The following is a 21,405-nucleotide window of genomic DNA, read 5'->3' on the forward strand; positions in this document are numbered from 1 at the left end:
ATGAACTTAGGTGAGTTTTTGGAATGTGTGTCAAATGTTCGGACTCCTTGGTGTTTTTTCCATACAATACAATGTAAAATATTTTGCCCCATAACACCCATTTATTTTTTCATATAAGACTTAATAGCTCTTGAAAGGTCATTTACCAAAATTTTAGAAGATTCTTGATTTTCTTTCTTTTGTTTTGAAACCCAAATAATACCAATGCAAATATAAGGTAAAAGTCCGAGTCAGCCTTTCCCGCCATATTTTTAATCTCAAGTATCTGGAAAAGGAGGTCCATGACCTATCAATATGTTTAGTCTATCTCTATCCTTAACTGATGCTCTACCAGATATAGTATCAATTTTAATTTTTTTATTTCTTAATTTTTACATAACCTCACCTAAGTACATCCTTAAGTAAAGTACAGTAAATTATGTAATAAAGTAAAGTAAAGTAAAGTAATCTTTATTCAAAGTCGTTGCATATTCATATAGATACACAGTGGCGGCTCCAGAAATTAATATAAGTGGGGCCTACTGGCTGCCTAAGAGGGTGCCCGATCTCGTCACGCTTCAATGATTCCCTATATAAGCAACCAAATTTTTTTCTCAAAAGGGGGGCCTAAATCCGCCTCTGATACACACAATATAACAATAGCTAAAAAGCTTAAAAGTTTTAAAAAGAGCTCTTTAACGGACTGTTATTAAATACATGTTATAACATCAGAACGTAAAAAGGCCTCCATAAATTGAACCCGGTATTTATTTATTGATTTTTTTATTTCATATATCACCGTCTCTGATATCAAAATGGAACAGGAACGGATTTCCATTGCACCGTTTATAATGATTTTGTCTGTGCCCCTCCCTTTTTTGTTGACTAACCAATGAAGTGTACCGTAACAAAGATGGAAGCAATATGGCAGACAACATGAACTTGGTTGTGGAGGGGCTTGTAAAGTTTCGAGACGGCAAAAAAGTGAGTATCTTTGCCTAAATATAAATCAAATGTTGTTTTAATACTGGTAGCAATGTTTATTTTCACTTGTAATTTATTTTACAGTGGAAACCTCGTTGGTGTGTACTGAAGAAACCGTCTCCGGTCGCTGGTAAGTTTTACAACTTTTTGTTTACATTTTTTCGTGTTCATTGCTGTCTTTGTATATAATTTTTGTTTCTGTTAATTTAAAGAGATCCTAACAAAGTAGCATTCTCTTTATTTGCCAATTGAAAGTGTCTGTGAACAGTTGATGAATTGTCATACACCCTAGTACATTTATTATTATTTTGAGTGTGGTTCCTTATTATGATTTTACCCAGAGTAATACATAAGAGTTGTCAAGTTGTTGCCCTTGGTACTCATACCACATCTTCTTTTTCTCTGTACTTTGGAGGACTGTTGAGGTCCAATTTGTGAGTTGGCATGACGTATTCAACTTTATATATATCTTATATATATGACAATGTTTTCCTCATAATTAATGATTCCAATAATTAACAGATTAACAAGTTTTAATCCAATTTCAATACCAAATCCAAAAGTATACATTTCCTGTAATTAATCAGTGTGTTCGCCTCTGTCAAGCGCACCACCAAGTGATGTTTTTGGGATTTGATATAAACACAGGTCATATTAATCACATCCAAGCATCATTATACCTTGAGGTTTCAAAACAAGTGAGAATTGGATATCGCTTGATATTAACTCAAGTTATTATATAAATATTATGATAAATAAACCTTCCCTCAATATAAAATAAACAAGGAATTGATTAAATATTTCAAGCACAAAAAATTATGCAAATTCCATAATTAAAAATAGTTCCAAGTTCAAATAATAGCCTGTTTCTAACTTTCTACTAAATTCAATCATTGGTCTCAAAAATATATCTACATGTACAAGTAGTTTCCTGTTGTAATACGAAAACCAGGACTGATTCAAACACAAAGATTTTGAAAGCAGAGAAAACTATACACATTATAATCATCATGACTTAATCAAATGACGAAATGAATACTTAAAATCCAGGCTAAAAATAATGCGTAGATCTCAAGGCGTAGATACTTTAGTTCAATCATGGACCCAAGGTGTTCTTGTATGTATTCAAATAAGTATCTGTAACAGAAATTATCAAAAAGTCTTGCATGGCATTCTCATGTATTTGATTCAAATATGTGTTAAATGTAAACCCTTGAGGGAGTTATCATATTCAATACAATGTATATACATGTATATATATATATTAAAATTGTATAGTTTATCAATATTCAATTTTAAGATTAGATGATGTGGTATGATTGCCAATGAGACAACTCTTCATTTGAGTCCAAAAGACACCGAAATTAACAAGTATAGGCGTCAACAATGAATAAAATCCATACTGCATAGTCAGCTATGATAGGTCTTGAAATGATGATAATTCAAACAATAAAACTTACGGCCTGATGTATGTATAAAATAATGAACACTAACACATAAGTAGTACAGCAAAAATTGACAATCATCGAATTATAGGCTCCTGACTTTATTGCCAAATACTAGGGATACTGTCCATTTCGGAAACAGTTCTGCTATAATTTTATGTAATATAAAAAAGAAGATGTGGTATGATTGCCAATGAGACAACTATCCACAAAAGACTAAAATGACACAGACATTAACAACTTTGGTCACCGTACGGCCTTCAACAATGAGCAAAGCCCATACTGCATAGTCAGCTATGAAAGGCCCCGATAAGACAATGTAAAACAATTCAAACGAGAAAACTAACAGCCTTATTTATGCAAAAAAAATGAACGAAAAACAAATATGTAACACATAAACAAACGACAACCACTGAATTACAGGCTCCTGACTTGAGACAGGCACATACATAAATAATGTGGCCGGGTTAAACATGTTAGCGGGATCCCAACCCTCCCCCTAACCTGGGACAGTGGTATAACAGTACAACATAAGAACGAACTATAAAAATCAGTTGAAAATACTCATTACATTAACATCACTGTGCACAACCACAGTTAGTTTGACATGAAAGGAATCACAAAAAATACCACTCAAAAGTTCAGAACAACATTAAACATCATTATGACTCCTCCATAAAAAACTCTTAACACACAAAGTTTAAGAATAAGAACACTAGATAGTAAGTCCAATAGCTGGACTTAAAAATGCACAAAATGTGTTGGGTTACACCAGTTTCAAATGATGATTGCATATTTCACAATACCCTTGGCTTGAAGATAAAAGCTTTTTTAAGAATAAAAGGTGATTTCCTATTGTGTAATATACTGATAAGAGTATTATGGCTTCAAAACAAAAGTTACTTTTATCTATACATTTTTTAGCTATAGATTCTAAATTCAAATCTCAGATTTTTTCATGTTTTTGCAAGACCTACAACTATATAAAGATTATAGGCATCTAGACTACATTTGCAAGTGAGCATCTCATACCAACCCTATGCAATGTAAGTTAATTTGAGTCCTTTTCATGCTTCATTGACTTTCATTTTTGTATTCCCATTTCAGTACTCAGATACTAAACAATATGAACTAGGCTTATTAAATATGCTATCTGGATGCTTCTACACATGAACTGAAGATAAATGGCCGTTTGTCAATTAAATGTGAAGCTTTAATCACTCTCATTAGGTTTATACAATTTTCAATCAATGTGTAGTTCCTAGATACATGTACTATATGGACTTAGTTTTTGTCTATCGATATAATTATAATAAGATGGCTTCTATGGACGAAAAATACTTTATGAAGAATAGATAAATAATAAAGTGTCATATTGAAATTGTAAATTGATAAAACACTATGTCAGAATCATGGTACCTACTCAATGGTACATTTTTCACCACAGCTAGAACTTACATGTGCTATAAAAAAATTGAAATGAACAAAAACTTTTTTGAGATTTTCTGGTTTTCTTGTCATAATTATATATGTAATCATGGTAATAAGATTTTTGATAAAAAAAATAGTTTTTCAATCAATTCTTGACAGATTTTAATACAGCTTTTACAATGTATTCATCTTAGCATTTAACTCCCAAGTCTAATTTGGTCTAGATCTATTGCAGACCATTTGACAAAGAACTTAATTATTTTCCTTGATTTCTAGGATAAACGAGACAATACGATTTGCCACATCTTGCAATGTGTTGTAAATTGTAGTAAGTGCATGCTGTAAATTGATTTCAAAGATTTAAATTTATAGATGCTTTGACCTATTTCTTCTGGAAAAAATCTACAACACTTCAAACATTGTAATCATCTAAATTCTTTGGCACACTGTCAGGTTATGGTGCCTTCATCATAAAAAATAATAATGAATCCAATTTATTTACATAGCAGGCTTAAAAAAAACACAAACATCAATTTCATTATTGAAAGACTTGTAAAGTAACATATATTGATATTTAATTTAAAAAAGATATAATATATTTATAGCATGTATCTAATTTGCTTCAGCAATTCCTAAGGCAACAGTATTAAAAAGTTTTTCTCAAAAAAAAAATGCAAATTGCGATTCTTTGTTGTATGAGATATTTTGAATTTCATTCATTTAGTTGGTTTATTGAAACATATCCTGACCTTATTATCTGCATGTAAATACACTTGTAGGCTAGCCAAGGAGTTTTAGGGTTCCAGGTCAAATAAAAATAAAAAGCGACCTAAATCTGAACATTTTGGTTACTGATCTACTAGTATATTCATGGCTAACTCACAGGGGGTTCATTATCATGTTGACTGGTACTTTCCACGTTTCTAGGTGGTACTTTTCAATTTGTTCCATGAATATCTTATATAAAAATTCCTACATTTAGGCGGTACTTGTCAATAGCATAGGAGGGTAAAAGTACCAGGTATCGCCTCCTAATGAATGGCCTGAACTCAGATATGAGAAAACTATATCAAATATATACAGTTCTTGTAAATTTCACTGTCATGACTGTATAGTCTTCAGCATCTCTAGAAAAGATGCAGATTACTTGATACGACTAAGAAAAAGTGGTATAAATGACCACATTTTGTACATGAGTTATAAGAACTTGGTCATGCACTTCAGAACAGACAAACTTTATTTTTGATATACATGATATATAAAATATTAGTTTAACTTGAGGACTAAAAATCAATACACAACAATGAGAGATATTTAAATTTACTCTCAGTTGTTCAATAATAAATGATAGATTAAGCAGATTATCAGCCTTATGTAGACATACTGTGTACCTGTTGGCCTTTCTATTTAAATATCTGTTTAGTCTGGGTCAAATTACAATACATGTCAGCAAAGTAGTTATGCCTCTGCCACAGGCCTCTCAAAGAAAGAAAAAAAAGTTTAAAATACACTTGTTCCTGATATTTATATAGGTTATATTTATATAGTCCTGTATTTAATCCTCCTGAGAGTGTTCATTTTTATATTTTTTTCCTTCTCCTAATATAGTTTAAATGTATTGAAATTGGTTGTTCCAATTACATGTATGTTTTCACTTAAGTAGGGGCTAAATTGCAATTACCTTGTCTGTCCAGTGTTTCATACAACAAATATTTTCAACACAGAAAATATTACAGAGAATTACTTCAAATTTGGACAGCATTTCAACAGTGATTAGCTGTAACGAAATAACACTTTTTTGCTGCATGTTGAATGCACTTCAAAATTGTCAACACACTTTTTCCCCAAACTTCTTAGCAGAATGACCTCATATTTGGTCAGCAACTCAATATTGATGACATGTAAGTCCCCTTTTACACTAGCAAAAAAGATTGATCTTTGGTCTAATGTAAACATGAAAGATCGATACCATCTTTCTCTATGTTTCCAATACTTTTGATTACTAGTGGGGTAAGCTAAAGTTTGACATGTATTCTTGTTCAATAAGCCTTTACTACTGGAAAAGCATACATTGTTGACATGTAAAGGGAATAAAAACTGAAACCTGAACACATAAAGCTGACAATTTATGCTTGTCCCTTTAAAGCATACTAGAACACACCCGCGAAATCGCGGGCATATACAGCTTGTGAACTGTTTGTTGTAGGATGATGTTTTGTAAAAGATATTATGTGTTTGATAAATAAACTCATCATAGATACCAGGAATAAAATTTTACACTTACGCCAGACGCGCGTTTCGTCTACAAAAGACTCATCAGTGACACTTGAAAAAAAAAAAGTCAAATCAAATTAAAAATTTGCTCCGTTTCAAACATCAAATAAATGTAACTGCTTATATATATAGACCATTATTAGTCTAATTATATATGCTTCTAGGACAATCCATCAGTGCTTTTTCTTTTGAGAGCCTTATTAACATGCCAATGGTAGGATATGAATCTTGTATAAGTGACTCAGACTGACTAAGGCTAATTTGAGGGGTGGTCGGATGGGTCCTGATCCCGAAATCCTGAGATGCAGAATTTAAAAAATTAATTTCCCGAAATCCCGAAATCGAAAAATATATTCCCGGATCCCGTAAGGACCAATCCCCAAATCCCGAGCTTAAAAACACCCGATTCCGACGCCCCAAAAAAGGTCCTGTCTCCCTCTAGTCTCTACCTTACTTTCATTTTTACCAAATCACAATTTTACCTTTCAACAATAAATTTGTATGCCCTGGCCATTTAGGAGCAACATGTTTTCTAGTCTGTGCATCCGTTCGTTCGGTCGTCCGTCCGTCTGTCTATCTGTCCCGCTTCAGGTTAAAGATTTTGTCGAGGTAGTTTTAGATGAAGTTGAGCATGTTTTACTTATTTTAATATATACAAGTGGTATGATCCCTTAAAGAGTAAGCATTACAAAGAAAACAGTAGACAGAATCAGGGACTTTCTATACTGACATAGAAAGTCCCTGACAGACGGCCTTGAATACAGAGAGTCTCTATATATTAATGTAGTATAATCGTAGTTTACATTAGATAATTGTCCTCTATAAGGAGGTATAATAGTTGTTGTTCTTGCGATCTAAACACCATGATATGGAGAACGCTCTGATTGGCCTATTTACTTTTCATTTTTTGTTATCTTTCATACGATTGGTTGTATTTGTGCATGTTTCAAACCGGAAGTCTTATCTATGACTAAAAGTCACTCTGATGACGGAATCAATATTCGGACTCCTTTTTTGTCGTTTTTCTCCAAAAATAACTCAATCTGAATAATCATAAGAATGGATGACAAATGCGACTATGCGTGTTACCTATAGAACACAGAGGCATGGTGATTAATTAATCGTGGAAGGAAGAGAAGCGACACACAAAATGAGGTCTTCTCGTTTAATAGTATAGATATCTATTGCAAAAAATAGATTATGTAATACCGTTCATGAAGTTACATGTTTACATGACATGAAGAAAATCTGAAGAACAAAACAGTTGACAAAATACCATACAAAATTGATAGTTTTCAGGTATAGATTATTCATTAATGACATGTTATAGGAGATATAAATATTGCTATCGTTTGGTCCTTTTGTATTGCAGATATATGTATGAAAAAATGAATATTGCAATATATAACTTAAGTAAAGAATTTTTCATGCGTTTGAAAGTTCTCATTCATGTTTGTCTTTAGAGAAAAATCAAAAGTGTTTTTTTTTGTATATTTTGTATCTTTTATTTTTCAAGTGGAATAGAGATAATAAGGGATAACCAATTCATATATAATTTCTTTGCTGGTTCTTTTGAAAGTTGAAAACAAAGTCTGTAAGCAGATGAAACAAAACAATGCATAAAAAACTTCTGTTTAATTACTTAGGTGTGATGTTTGTAGAATGATATGAAATGTATCCATGCATAGTTCAAAGCAATTAGGACATATGCAGAATCTGTACTGGTAGTCAAAGGAGTATTTCATTCAGATCTGTTTTTGTTGTTCATTTATAATGAGATGTAGATTACATCTACATAAGTAACATATCTTTGTGGTTTACAGATGTGTTATTGCTGCAGAGATTATATCATAAAAGTCATTCAAAACTTCCTTCATAGTAAATAGTGTACACATAAAGTCACAAATTGTGTCAGAAAAAAAAATCACTTCTAATTTTTTGTGGTGAATTTTCAAAGTGTGAGTGATTCACTCTGAGTCTGAGGGATATCTATTGATGATGTAGGTAATATACAAGAATGTAGGAAAGAAAGTCACAGGACAAAAAGTCACAGACAAAAAGTCATGGACAAAAAGTCACAGGACAAAAAGTCACAATTATTTTTTTCTGATTAATTTTATTTAATTTTAATTTTGTTGATTTCTCCGAGCTCTTGTGCATTACTTCTTTTTATTATGCATACGAATAAGAAAAAAAGTTATTTTGTCTTTTTTTAATTGCCCTTTTTTAAAACAATAAAATCGGCAAAGGGTCTGCAAATAGGTTCCAATACATGTAGATTTACGTGGGAAGTATATTGTAACAGCCATTATTATGTATATCTCTGAGTCTGCGCAAAGTATATTTTATTGAGAATTTTATCACAGTATTGTTTACAAAGCTAAAGAAGCACCTCATATTAGAATGTATATTAACTAACTTTATAAACAAAATTTTCAAAAAAATTTTCAAAGATTATCAAACAATTGTCAACAGAGTATTTGTGACTTTTTGTCCTACCAAATTTGTGACTTTTTGTCCTGTGACTCTCTGTCCGTTTACCATATACAACAGGGTCATTAATTAGGCTGTTATCACCTCCTGTCACTAACAATCACTGTTTGCCAGTTTATCAATAAACACCAGTGAGAATGATCATTTACTGAATCACATTGTGTGTTTACTGTTACCACTTTAGATGTCTCATGGTTGTTCCTTTAAATGATTTATTGAACATTTTGAAACTTGTTCTCCCCACAAGCTGGTTAACAGGAAATTTTGAAATACCATCTAGTTTCTAAGAAATTAGACGTTAAACCAATACAGCAATAACATACTGTAATCTACATGAATAAGAAAATTATATCATATTGAATCACACACCTTAATAAGCTATATAGCATCACTTTAACATGATGCTAAATGACCCTACTATTGGGAGAATACTGATAAAAGGCTGATTCTGTTACAGGGACTTGTTTATTGGGTCAGACAAGGTTTTACTGTCAATGACGGTCACTATTCTATATGCATAAAACATAGGATAGCAGCCGCCATTGACAGTAAAACCTCGTCTGACTCACTAACAAGCTCCTGTTATTCCATTCTAACATTGTGAGTAGTGAATATTAAATGAATGCATGATCTATGTCAATCTTTAAAGGATAGTTGATGTTTATATACAGACAAACACTGTGGTAAATTTTCTACAGTAGCTGCTCCTCTTTATGTGGTCTTGTACTTTTGAGTCAGAAATCTATTTGAAAATCTGTGATTATTTAGTTTTCAGAAAAGAGCCACAGGAGAAGCAAAAAATCTGTATATACATAGGTGGATCCAGGGGAGCACTGGGGGGCACGGGCCCCCCTTTTGTGGTTGATTATATAGGGAATCACTGAAGCATGACTGGAGTGGACCTCCCCCTTATGAAAAGTTCTGGATCTGCCACTGATATCCTTTATATTCAAAACCATGCTGATCTGAATGTCATCTTGTCCCCTTTCTTTATATAAATATGTTAGTATATACTAGTATATATGTAAGGAATATTGCAGCAAAAAGTGTTCAGGTGTTCATCATCGGGTTATCGTGGCATAGATAAGCTATTTATTTAACTTTAAAAATAGCACTGAATCAGTAAAGGTTCACAAGATGCAGACTATCAAACATAAAAATTATCATTTTATAGTTCTGCCATTATAATCATTAGAATTGATACCAACCATATTAAAAAAACGTGATATGCTGATTATTGCCAGAATAATTTGAAGTTAAATTTTGATGTCAGATATTTTTTGGTCTTTTTAAGTAAATATTATCAGGTTAGGTGCTCACTCAATTTTGTCAACGCAACTCTTATACAAATCAGAGGTTTAGCCTAGTGTATACTTTCTTAAGAATTGTCTGTACCAAGTCTGGAATATGACAGTTGTTCATGTGTTTTACAGTTAGCAACATTTTTGATCAGTATCACTTATAATAATATAACTTGTTTGAGTAAACAAGGTTTAGATACCTAAGAACCCTGGAGGAAATAAAAATGTTAAAGTTATCAGATAGTGTATTGCTGATAATTTTTTGTCATTAACAGTTTCTACTTATATTATAGTTTTGAGATAGAGGCTCAAGCTAAAAGAATGGCAACAAATTGTCATTCAAGGGCAATAACTCATGTATGGAGCTATCTGATAATTTTTGTCGAGCCTGCAACTTTTGTTGCATAAAGCTCGACATAGGTATAGTGATCCGGCGGCGGCGGCGGCGTTAGCTAACTTCTTAAAAGCTTTATATTTTAGAAGGTGGAAGACCTGGATGCTTCATACTTTGTATATAGATGCCTCATGTTACGAAGTTTCCGTCAGTCACATGTCCAATGTCCTTGACCTCATTTTCATTGTTCAGTGACCACTTGAAAAAAAAGTTCAAATTTTTTGTAATGTTGTATTCTCTCTTATTATAAGTAATAGGATAACTATATTTGATATGTGCGTACCTTGGAAGGTCCTCATGTCTGTCAGACAGTTTTCACTTGACCTCGACCTCATTTCATGGATCAGTGAACAAGGTTAAGTTTTGGTGGTCAAGTCCATATCTCAGATACTATAAGCAATAGGGCTAGTATATTCAGTGTATGGAAGGACTGTAAGGTGTACATGTCCAACTGGCAGGTGTCATCTGACCTTGACCTCATTTTCATGGTTCACTGGTTATAGTTAAATTTTTGCGTTTTGGTCTGTTTTTCTCATACTGTATGCAATAGGTCTACTATATTTGTTGTATGGAACAATTGTAAGGTGTACATGTCTAGCGGGCAGATGTCATGTGACCTTGACCCCATTTTCATGGTTCAGTGGTCAATGTTAAATTTTTGTGTTTTGGTCTGTTTTTCTCATACTATATGCAATAGGTCTACTATATTTGTTGTATGGAACGATTGTAAGGTGCACATGTCTAGTGGGCAGATGTCATGTGACCTTGACCTCATTTTCATGGTTCAGTGGTCAAAGTTAAGTTTTTGAGTTTTGGTCTTTTTATCTAATACTATATGCCATAGGTCTACTATATTTGGTGTATGGAAATATTTTATGATCTTTATGTCAATCGCACAGGTTTTATTTGACCGTGACCTCATTTTCACGGTTCATTGCACAGTGTTAAGTTTTGTGTTTTGGTCTATTTTTCTTAAACTATAAGTAATCGGTCAACTATATATGTTGTATAGAAGCATTGTTAGCTGTATATGTCTGCCTGGCATGGTTCATCTGACCTTGACCTCATTTTCAAGGTTCATTGGTCTATGTTTAGTTATCTTGGTTAATGTTAAGTTTATGTGACAGTTGTTATAAAGCTTAGCTTTATACTTAGGACTATCAACATAATATCAATGATCAGTATAGAAGGCGAGACATTTCAGCGTGTGCACTCTTGTGTTGAATACAAGAGGTTCATGTACATGTAGGTAAAAAATCATTTTTGAGCATTTTTGCCCTTTTCAAATTGTTGATTTATTATAGTTTTCAATACTTTAGAAAAATAACTTGGTTTATACTCTAATATTCTTTTTTCGCTAATGTGGCCATCTTTGTTGACTGGCAGGAATAAAAAACGCAAGTTTTTAATAGATGACCTAAGGACCATTAAGCCAAGTTTGCTGGAAATTGATCATATACTTTTATAGAAGATTTTTTAAAAGGTTTACATAGTCAATTGATTGCAATTGACAGGTGAGCTAAAATGGGATAAATCTTTAAAGCAACTCTGTAAAGGGAAGGTGTATTCCTGTTAATAAAGTAGTTATATTTGCATGTGGTTAAGAGTGTTTCAGAGCATTGAGGTTTTCCTGTATTTTTATAATCTGTAAATCCTGTTTAGTGAACAGTGCTAATTTTTGGTAAACATCATGTTTGTGGTAATTCAAGATTTTGATAGTTGCATGAAAGTTCAAAGCTATTCATATTTAATTTTCAGTTCATAAAAAAAATGCAGAATTTGTAAAATTCCAAGGATATCCTCTTGATGCACAGGTGTTTCTTATAGTTAGTTTTTGTCCCATTCTTTTGTGTTATTTCTGTATAATGTTTGATACTTAAAGATTTTCAATATTTATTTTTAAGTATTTCTGATAAGAAATAGATTTTTTAATATGCAATGTTCTATGCTGTAAATTAAATTTGTGACTTTTTAACCAATACCTTTCATTTTATTACCTGCAATTTTGTGCAGCAAATTAAATTTGTTTATTTTTAACAGCCACATTTCATTTTCATTATCTTTTATTGTCTCTTAACCAAGATATACATAGTACTTTCTCAGTTTGTGTTGGCACATTTTATAATGAGATGTAAAATTCACTAAACAAACTGGTAGGAGCTTTGACCAGGGTACCTATTTATACTTAATTATACTCCACCCACTGGGTAAACTAGAACCACCTATAACCAACTCTTTGTCCTCTTATTTTGTCAGTCCACATCTTTTGTTGCAAATTTTTGTCAGCTTTTGTATTCATTCAGGAATTATTTGAAATTTGGTTAAAAAGCCATATTATCTGTAGGCTATTTTCCTATCTTCCAGGCAGTTATTGCTTGTTTGACTGTAAATTGAATTTTACTTTAAATACCCTCTCACCAAGAAATTATTTGTCAACATCAAATGACGGTATACTTTTACTTTGAACATTGTTTGCAACTTCTTTATTTGGATTGACCTGAAAACTTGAAACTTCTTTGACTTATGTTTTTTTTTGTACTGCCAAATCTGCATTAATAAGAATATCTTTATGCATGTCTTTGAAACAAACAGCTGCATAGTTAAGAAGGTTTTCAAAATCATAAAAAGAATAATTATATAGATCTACAAAGTAAATATTTTTATCCTAATTGTTTTAGAAAACTGCAAAATAAGCAGAGTATTTGTTTTAGCCATATGGTTTTCTATAGTTTAATTACAGCCATATTAGATGGAGTAGCAGTTATCTGTCTGTTTCATCTCTTTGAACAGGAAATAAATGAGTCACAGGTTATGGCGAATTAAAATTCTTCTCCCCTCTTCCAAAGTCTTAAAAATAGCACTCAAAAATAACCTATGTATATTTTGTTGTTTGTAAATAAATTGATGTTGATATTTAGTTGCTATCTTATAAAGATAACACATGTTGTTAAGTATGGATATGTTTTGCTTTGTACAAGTATAAATAATTAGATTTATTAGGATTTTGAAGTGCCCAAAGAATTTTTAACAGTATTCCTTGGAATAATGGGCATATTGTAAATTCCTGTATGTTATCAATGATAACATACAGGAATTTACAATATGCCCATTATTAAAACCGATCCACAGGTCCAGTCCATGATAACTTATCATGGACTGGACCTGTGGATCGGTTTTAAGTTTACATTTGTCAGTGCATCCACCGCATTTCAAAATTATAGGTTTTGAAATCATTATCAGATCTATAATCTCCTCAAGGTTATAATATACTACAAAACTAATCACGGAAACCATCACATTTTCCTGATGTTTGGTGCATACAGTACACATTATCATTTCCATATGGTATTACATGTTTGTCATGACTAGAAACTAAGAAATAATGTCTTCCTCTGAAATATATCAAGATTAGTTGTCATGACATGAAATTCTTACTTTCATGTCTCAAGTTAAAATAAATATACATGTGCGTAAGTGTTGAATTTTACTTTGTAAATGTCAGTGCTGCTAAGTGTGTATTCATTATTTTTGTGGGTACTATTTTTCGTGGATATTTGTAGTTTGATTTCCAGCTTTAATCAAAGTCTGCATACCTTAGCCTAAAGAAAATAAATAACTCAACATTTAAAATTTTCGGTTCACCTTAACTCATGAAATACTCGATAATTGGTATCTGATAAATAAAAATAATTCGTCTTATTTTGTCCAGATAAGGGACATGATTCGAACTATTTCAATAACTAATATTATTGACTTTTATGTCCTAGTTATGGGCATTATGTTTTCTGGTCTTTGTATCTGCTCAATCATCCCTAAGTCCATCCGTCGTCCCACTTCAAGTTAAAGTTTTGGTGAAGGTAGTTTTTGATGAAGTTTAAGTCCAATCAACTTGAAACTTAGTATGGTACACATGTTCCCTATGATATGATCTTTTTAATTTTGATGCCAAATTAGAGTTTTGACCCCAATTTCATGGTCCACTGCACAAAGAAAAGGATAGTGCAAGTGGGGCATCCATGTACTACGGATACATTTTTGTTTGTATCAATTTTCATCATTAGTAAATGTTGGGCTCTTGTTAGAATCTATCTTTTATAAATAGCTACAATTGAGGATTTCTGATTTTTGCAAAGAGGGATCAACCAAATATTTTACCAAAAATATGTTGTTGGGTGGAATCTACATCTAAGAACTGTACTTCAAAACACAAATGTCTGGCTTTTAGTAGTGTGGCAGGCAATAACTCTTTAAAAATACTTATAGTTTCATGGACATACAGTTTACTTATACACTACTCTTTTCCTATTTTTACTAGGAATGAGATAAAATTGTCACTCTTTTCCTTTATATAGTAGCAAAAGTACCTAGTTTAACCACCAACCTTTGTCCAGTAGTCACATTTGAATAGAACATGGCTGAAAATGCTTTATTTTCAAACCTGAGCTTTCTTCAAACTGTGATGCATTTACCGGTACTAGTAATTGTCATAACTTTATTTTACAGATCGCTTACAAGTCCAGTTATACAAAGACATAAAAGATGCAACAAAAGGGAACCCACCAAAGCAGGAATTTTACGTGGAAGGATTTTATGGTTTGGAAACGGTTAAGTTTGACAAGGAACCTAATGTCCTCTGTGTGGTGTGCCAAAAACAAGTGACACTATTTGCATTTGAAAACAGGGAACAAGTCATACAGTTTGAAATCAAAATCAGAAAAGCTTTAGGAGAAGGTAATTATGATTTCAACTACTAGTAACAGAAAGAAAGGGTACTGGTAGTTATTTCAATATTATTATTCATCCTTATATTTAAAACCCAGGGTGCATGTTGTAGCAAGCATGTTTTTGCAAAATTGTAGCAAACATGTTCAAATAAATTTGACTGACTTAACTTAATTTTTGAATGAAATATTTATTGAGATCCTTAATGGTGTAAATTATATCTTCTGGAAAATAAAAAATCAGTTTATAATTAGGGAGCTTTTTGGGTCATTTTCTTGTGAAAAATCAAGGGTTTGTTTTGAGATTTATATTATGAGAATTAAATATGTTTTTTTCTCGTTTATTTTCTTGAAACTTAATTGACAGTAGCTGTCAAAAATTGAAAAAACCACAAGCAAAGACTGTTGATAGAGACCTAGTGATCATTATTTTGTCAGTTCTACTAAGAACCTTGTGCTTGTTACTGGCATGATTTATTATAACAATACATTTTTATGACAATTTTCTCCCTTAAATGAAGTCAACCTTTTTTGAGTTTGTTGTTTCATTATACGACCGCAAAAATTTTAATTTTTTGGTCGTATATTGCTATCATGTTGGCGTCGTCGTCGTCGTCGTCGGCGTCGTCGTCGTCCGAATACTTTTAGTTTTTGCACTCTAACTTTAGTAAAAGTGAATAGAAATCAATGAAATTTTAACACAAGGTTTATGACCACAAAAGGAAGGTTGGGATTGATTTTGGGAGTTTTGGTCCCAACATTTTAGGAATTAGGGGCCAAAAAGGGCCCAAAAAAGCATTTTCTTGGTTTTCACACTATAACTTTAGTTTAAGTGAATAGAAATCTATGAAATTTTGACACAAGGTTTATGACCACAAAAGGAAGGTTGGGATTGATTTTGGGAGTTTTGGTTCCAACAGTTTAGGAATTAAGGGCCAAAAAAGGGCCCAAATAAGCATTATTCTTGGTTTTCGCACAATAACTTTAGTATAAGTAAATAGAAATCAATGAAATTTTAACACAAGGTTTATGACCACAAAATGAAGGTTGGGATTGATTTTTGGAGTTGAGGTCACAACAGTTTATGAATTAGGGGCCAAAAAGGGGCCCAAATAAGCATTATTTTTGGTTTTTGCACCATAACTTTGGTATAAGTAAATAGAAATCTATGAAATTTAAACACAAGGTTTATGACCATAAAAGGAAGGTTGGGTTTGATTTTGGGAGTTTTGGTCCTAACAGTTTAGGAATAAAGGGCCCAAAGGGTCCAAAATTGAACTTTATGTGATTTCATCAAAAATTGAATAATTGGGGTTCTTTGATATGCCGAATCTAACTATGTATGTAGATTCTTAATTTTTGGTCCCGTTTTCAAATTGGTCTACATTAAGGTCCAAAGGGTCCAAAATTAAACTTAGTTTGATTTTAACAAAAATTGAATCCTTGGGGTTCTTTGATATGCTGAATTTAAAAATGTACTTAGATTTTTAATTATTGGCCTAGTTTTCAAGTTGGTCGAAATGGGGGTCCAAAATTAAACTTTGTTTGATTTCATCAAAAATTGAATAAATGGGTTCTTTGATATTCCAAATCTAACTGTGTATGTAGATTCTTAATTTTTGGTCCAGTTTTCAAATTGGTCTACATTAAGGTCCAAAGGGTCCAAAATTAAACTAAGTTTGATTTTAACAAAAATTGAATTCTTGAGCTTATTTGATATGCTTTATCTAAATATGTACTTTGATTTTTGATTATGGGCCCAGTTTTCAAGTTGGTCCAAATCAGGATTCCATATCAAGTATTGTGCAATAGCAAGAAATTTTCAATTGCACAGTATTGCACAATAGCAAGAAATATCTAATTGCACAATATTGTGCAATAGCAATTAATTTTCAATTGGAGTTATCTTTCTTTGTATAGAATAGTAGTTGATAATATATGTTGGAAATTTGCCAGACATGACTATGATGTCATTTTCTATTTTTATTTGCCAATAACTTTATGTAAATAACTTCATTGGAAATTTGCCAATATAAAATGTTGCTGATGAAGCTTTTTTTCCTTATCTTATCTAAAATGTTTTTAGATAATTTATGTTGGACATTTGCCAGACATGACTATGATGTCATTTTCTATTTTTATTTGCCAATAACTTTATGTAAATAACTTCATTGGAAATTTGCCAATATAAAATGTTGCTGATGAAGTTTTTTTTATTGTTTTATACAATAAACAATGTATATTCACTTTTACTACCAACCAATCTTTACCATTCAGTGATAACAAGCACTTTATTTTACATTTTAATATTTTATGATGTATTTAAAAGAGTAGTTATTGTTGCAAACTCCATTAGAAATTTGAATTGATATCAGTTTTGGAAAAAGGGAAACAGGGATGTGAAAAAAAGGGGGGGGGGGGTTTAAATTTTTCTCATTTCAGATTTCATAAATAAAAAGAAAATTTCTTCAAACATTTTTTTGAGAGGATTAATATTCAACAGCATAGTGAATTGCTCAAAGGCAAAAAAAAACTTTTAAGTTCATTAGACCACATTCATTCTGTGTCAGAAACCTATGCTGTGTCAACTATTTAATTTTAGATTTAAAAAGTTTGAAGAAGAAATCTTTAATTGATTTGTAAAATCTTGACATTTGTTTTGTGTAAAAAAAAAACCCATGTAATGTCAAAAATTTGATCACAATCCAAATTCAGAGCTGTATCACGCTTGAATGTTTTGTCCATACTTGCCCCAACTGTTCAGGGTTCGACCTCTGCGGTCGTATAAAGCTGCGCCCTGCGGAGCACCTGGTTTAGGTATATATTTAGTTTTTTTTGTTCTTTAATTTCATCCATATTTTCCTCTTTAAATTTTTTTTGTCCCATCCATATATTAAGCCATATTAAATTTTTGACCTTCAGACCTTCAGACCTTCACCTTCATCATAATTGATGAAGGTCATGCATGTACTTTGTATGAATTGATAAAATAAATAACTGTACAAAGTGTTTTGTTCTGATTGAAGTTTCCTGCATGGTTATTACTATTTTCTAAAACATATATCTGTTGATAGTGATACAAATAAGAAATACCCATTAAAATTTTTAAAACAATTTCAGAGGAAAGAACACCCTTCCTCTGTCATGTTTTTGTACTTTTATAAAGTTGTAGTGGTTATTTAAATACCCCCAGGCTTGGTTGAGCAGGATATAATGAAGATAAAGATGGCCTTTCCTGTTTCCTGAAGTGGTCTGTTTGTTTAACATTAAAGAATAAACAAAATATTGTGAAATCATGTATATATCCCTCATCAAAAGAAAAGTGTGACAGTCATACTCATATACCATATTTTTGGGAAATATATCTTTCTATGTCAGTTTGAATGTGTAAGTTATTATTTATTTATTTAATTTTTAAAAAAGAGAAAACAAATGTTTTCTTAACCTAACTGGATGACTGGTTATGGGTTACAAACTTTCATAGAACACTCACTGTGCACATGGTGCAGAAAAGGCTAGATTCAGAGTGTGTGGTCATCTTTTATGAATTGCTTCTTTTTCAGTAAGATGAAATTTCCTCTTTCATATCTGATTAGTGTCACAAAGTTAGGACTATCATTCCAAAATTTGATAAAGGGCGTTTAAAAAGTAAGACAGTAATTAAGGAATGCAATACTATGTACAGAAGTGCAAAAAGAAGGAAATACAATATCATTAATCTTTCTCATAAAATGGAAACATTATCTTTTTATAGCAGGAGTCTATTTTGTTGATAATGCATTCAATAAAGTCTGCATTAAACCCATGTTAAAAATCTATCAAAAGTAAATAAGCTTGCCTTTCACATTAATCTTGCTTAAAGTACAGTATATCTTGCAAAAATCTAGGTAAAAATGCCGGCTCTATAAATCTTATAAACATTTCTTCATGTTTATTAATCTTCCATGGATTCTTCAGGTAGAAAGGTGAAATAAAATAAAGAATCTCGATTCATTTTAATATTTATGAATGAAAGGAATTTGGCTTCCTGCACTTCCAAGCAATTAATTTTGCATTTAACACTTTATGTTTTTGTTCTTCATCAAGGTAATATATTATGTCTTAGAGAAGTGTTAAAAGCATCTATATTGTGATTGAAATTTACTATGAAATGTATTTGTGCATCATTACTATAATTTATTTCATATCTAAGATGTGAAAATATTGTATAGTTTTCTGCTTTTTGCATTGGATTTACAACCCGTACACATTAAGTGTTAAATTTTCATCCAAAAATTTCATGGTCAGTTGAATTTATGGAAAGCTTTAAGAAAGGCAATTTACAAATTTACTTACATTGGTTACTGTGCAATGCATTTTGACAGACCCTTATGAAAATTTAGTATTTCTAATGTTAAATATATTCAATTGAAAAGTCAAACTGGATTGACTGTAAGTTCTCTGGATGAATTTGGATGAACCAGATGTTAAACTTGTCAATAATTATCATCAAACTATTGAGAATATGATGATACCCAGCTGAGGCTGAGTCTAATTGGCGATGATTATATTCATTTCTAATTATCTCATAAATGTTATCTGCATATCTCACTGATAGCTGTTAAGACTTTATTTGTTTGTGCATATGGAAATAATAATTTACAAAGATTTATTCTATTTTGTATGTTTGATGAAATTAAAAAAGATGGCACTTGTATAATTATTTGATAGTGAATTTTGTTATAATGCATAGATTTAATTTAATAATTTACTTCATTGGTTATTGAATGAAAATTATTTTGTAAATCATTTTTTTCCCTCCTTATATGAAGGAAATAATTAAGTTTTCACCCAATATCTTGTAAAAACTTACTAACCACATATTTGAAAGGGGTTTTATTTTTAAAAATTTTTATATCAAATTTATTCTAGTATAGTTAAATTTTGCAGTTATAATTTTTACATCACAATGCCATGTGCATGTATCATTAGAATACATTGTACATGTAGATGTTTAAAAAAAAATTGGTGACATTTCTTTGTATGTCTGTAATAGGAGTTAAGAAATAGGGGTGTCTCATCTTAAGTTTCTGAGAAAATAAATGTCAATCCCCAAATTCTCTTTAAAAAAATATGTGACCCACATCATGTTATGATTAACCCCAAATGATCCCCCATTCCCAATGACTTAATTGGCTGTGTCAGAATTCCAATGAATTGAATGTTTCAATCTCAAATCTGGAAATTCAGAGCCTCTTGGCTTTATGGAATCCAAAATAAGATTGTTATCAACTACACTGGGCAAAACATTAACATACAAAAAAGATCAAGAGAAATCTTGGAAGTTATTTTTTTGTACAACTACAATGAGTCTAAAGACAGGTTATCATGGTTCCCAATCTCATTATTCACATGTGATAAATTGTAATCACCAGATCAGGTATCCAGCATACCCATTGTCTATCCTAAGCTCTTAATGTGGGTTATATGAAGGATTGATTTAATTTAGGAAACCGAAAATCAGATTCTGGGGGTAAACATGTGCTGCTGTTTATGAAGTTATTTCATTTGATAAGCTGTCCTGTCATAGAGTTCTTGATGATCATTGCTGATAAATATTGATGTCTGACTCTAATTTGATGTTTTGATGTATGTTAAAGTGTTCATGTTATGTCTTGTCAGACCATCATGGCTGTCAGCTGTCTCTACCGTTTAAACAGGAAATGTACATCTTTAAAAATGATTTATGGCCTGAATACAACATATTCTATTGTTTTTTTAATCAGTTTTGTGCTTTTACACTCTTTAAGTTTTTAAACATACTAGCTAAAAATCCCCTATAATTTTGAAGATTTATATGAAAAATTATTTTATTTCCCACCCACACAGCTTTTTTTTTGTATGTAAGTGTAAATTTAATGCTGTATTTTAAAAAGTATTAATATACTATAAATAATTCTAACTTTTTCAGAGGATCAATTTGTAGTTGATATAAAGAAAGTTCCAACTAACAGTAAACTCCAGCCAGATCGTGTCAGACTTTTGATACATGGACAAAAGTTTTGTTTTACTGCAAGTATTCCTCCTAAAGTTTTATGTTCTTGGCAAATAACCGATCTGAGAAGATTTGGAGGTGTTGATGGCAAGTTTGTATTTGAAGGTGGATCCAGGTGTACTAAAGGTAAATGATTGAATACACAAATTGTACTTTTGTTTACCATACAGGTAGTGAAATGTTTGTCATTAAAAGAAAATATGATTTATTTTACTTTCAAAAAAGGATTTCACAAATCTAGAAAAGATACCAAAAGGACATTCATTCTACTAAACCAAAAAATAAACTGACAACACAATGGCTAAAAAGGAATAGACCAATAGACAAACAATAGTACACAAAACACAAC

The 21,405-nt window shown here is 31.5% G+C and overlaps 1 protein-coding gene across 1 annotated transcript in view; it reads left to right on the forward strand.

Moving 5' to 3' along the window:
• Nucleotides 1–821: 821 nt before the first annotated feature.
• LOC143045089 (uncharacterized) overlaps nucleotides 822–21,405 on the forward strand; it is a 33,277-nt gene continuing 12,693 nt past the window's right edge. The window contains exons 1-4 of the mRNA XM_076217392.1: nucleotides 822–963; nucleotides 1,048–1,093; nucleotides 14,805–15,032; nucleotides 20,973–21,182. Coding sequence (XP_076073507.1) covers nucleotides 904–963; nucleotides 1,048–1,093; nucleotides 14,805–15,032; nucleotides 20,973–21,182 — 544 coding nt within the window. The 5' untranslated portion in view covers nucleotides 822–903. The remainder of the gene's footprint in view (nucleotides 964–1,047; nucleotides 1,094–14,804; nucleotides 15,033–20,972; nucleotides 21,183–21,405) is intronic.

Source organism: Mytilus galloprovincialis, chromosome 9 (assembly GCF_965363235.1).
Source record: "Mytilus galloprovincialis chromosome 9, xbMytGall1.hap1.1, whole genome shotgun sequence".
In the NCBI taxonomy this organism is placed as follows: domain Eukaryota; kingdom Metazoa; phylum Mollusca; class Bivalvia; order Mytilida; family Mytilidae; genus Mytilus; species Mytilus galloprovincialis.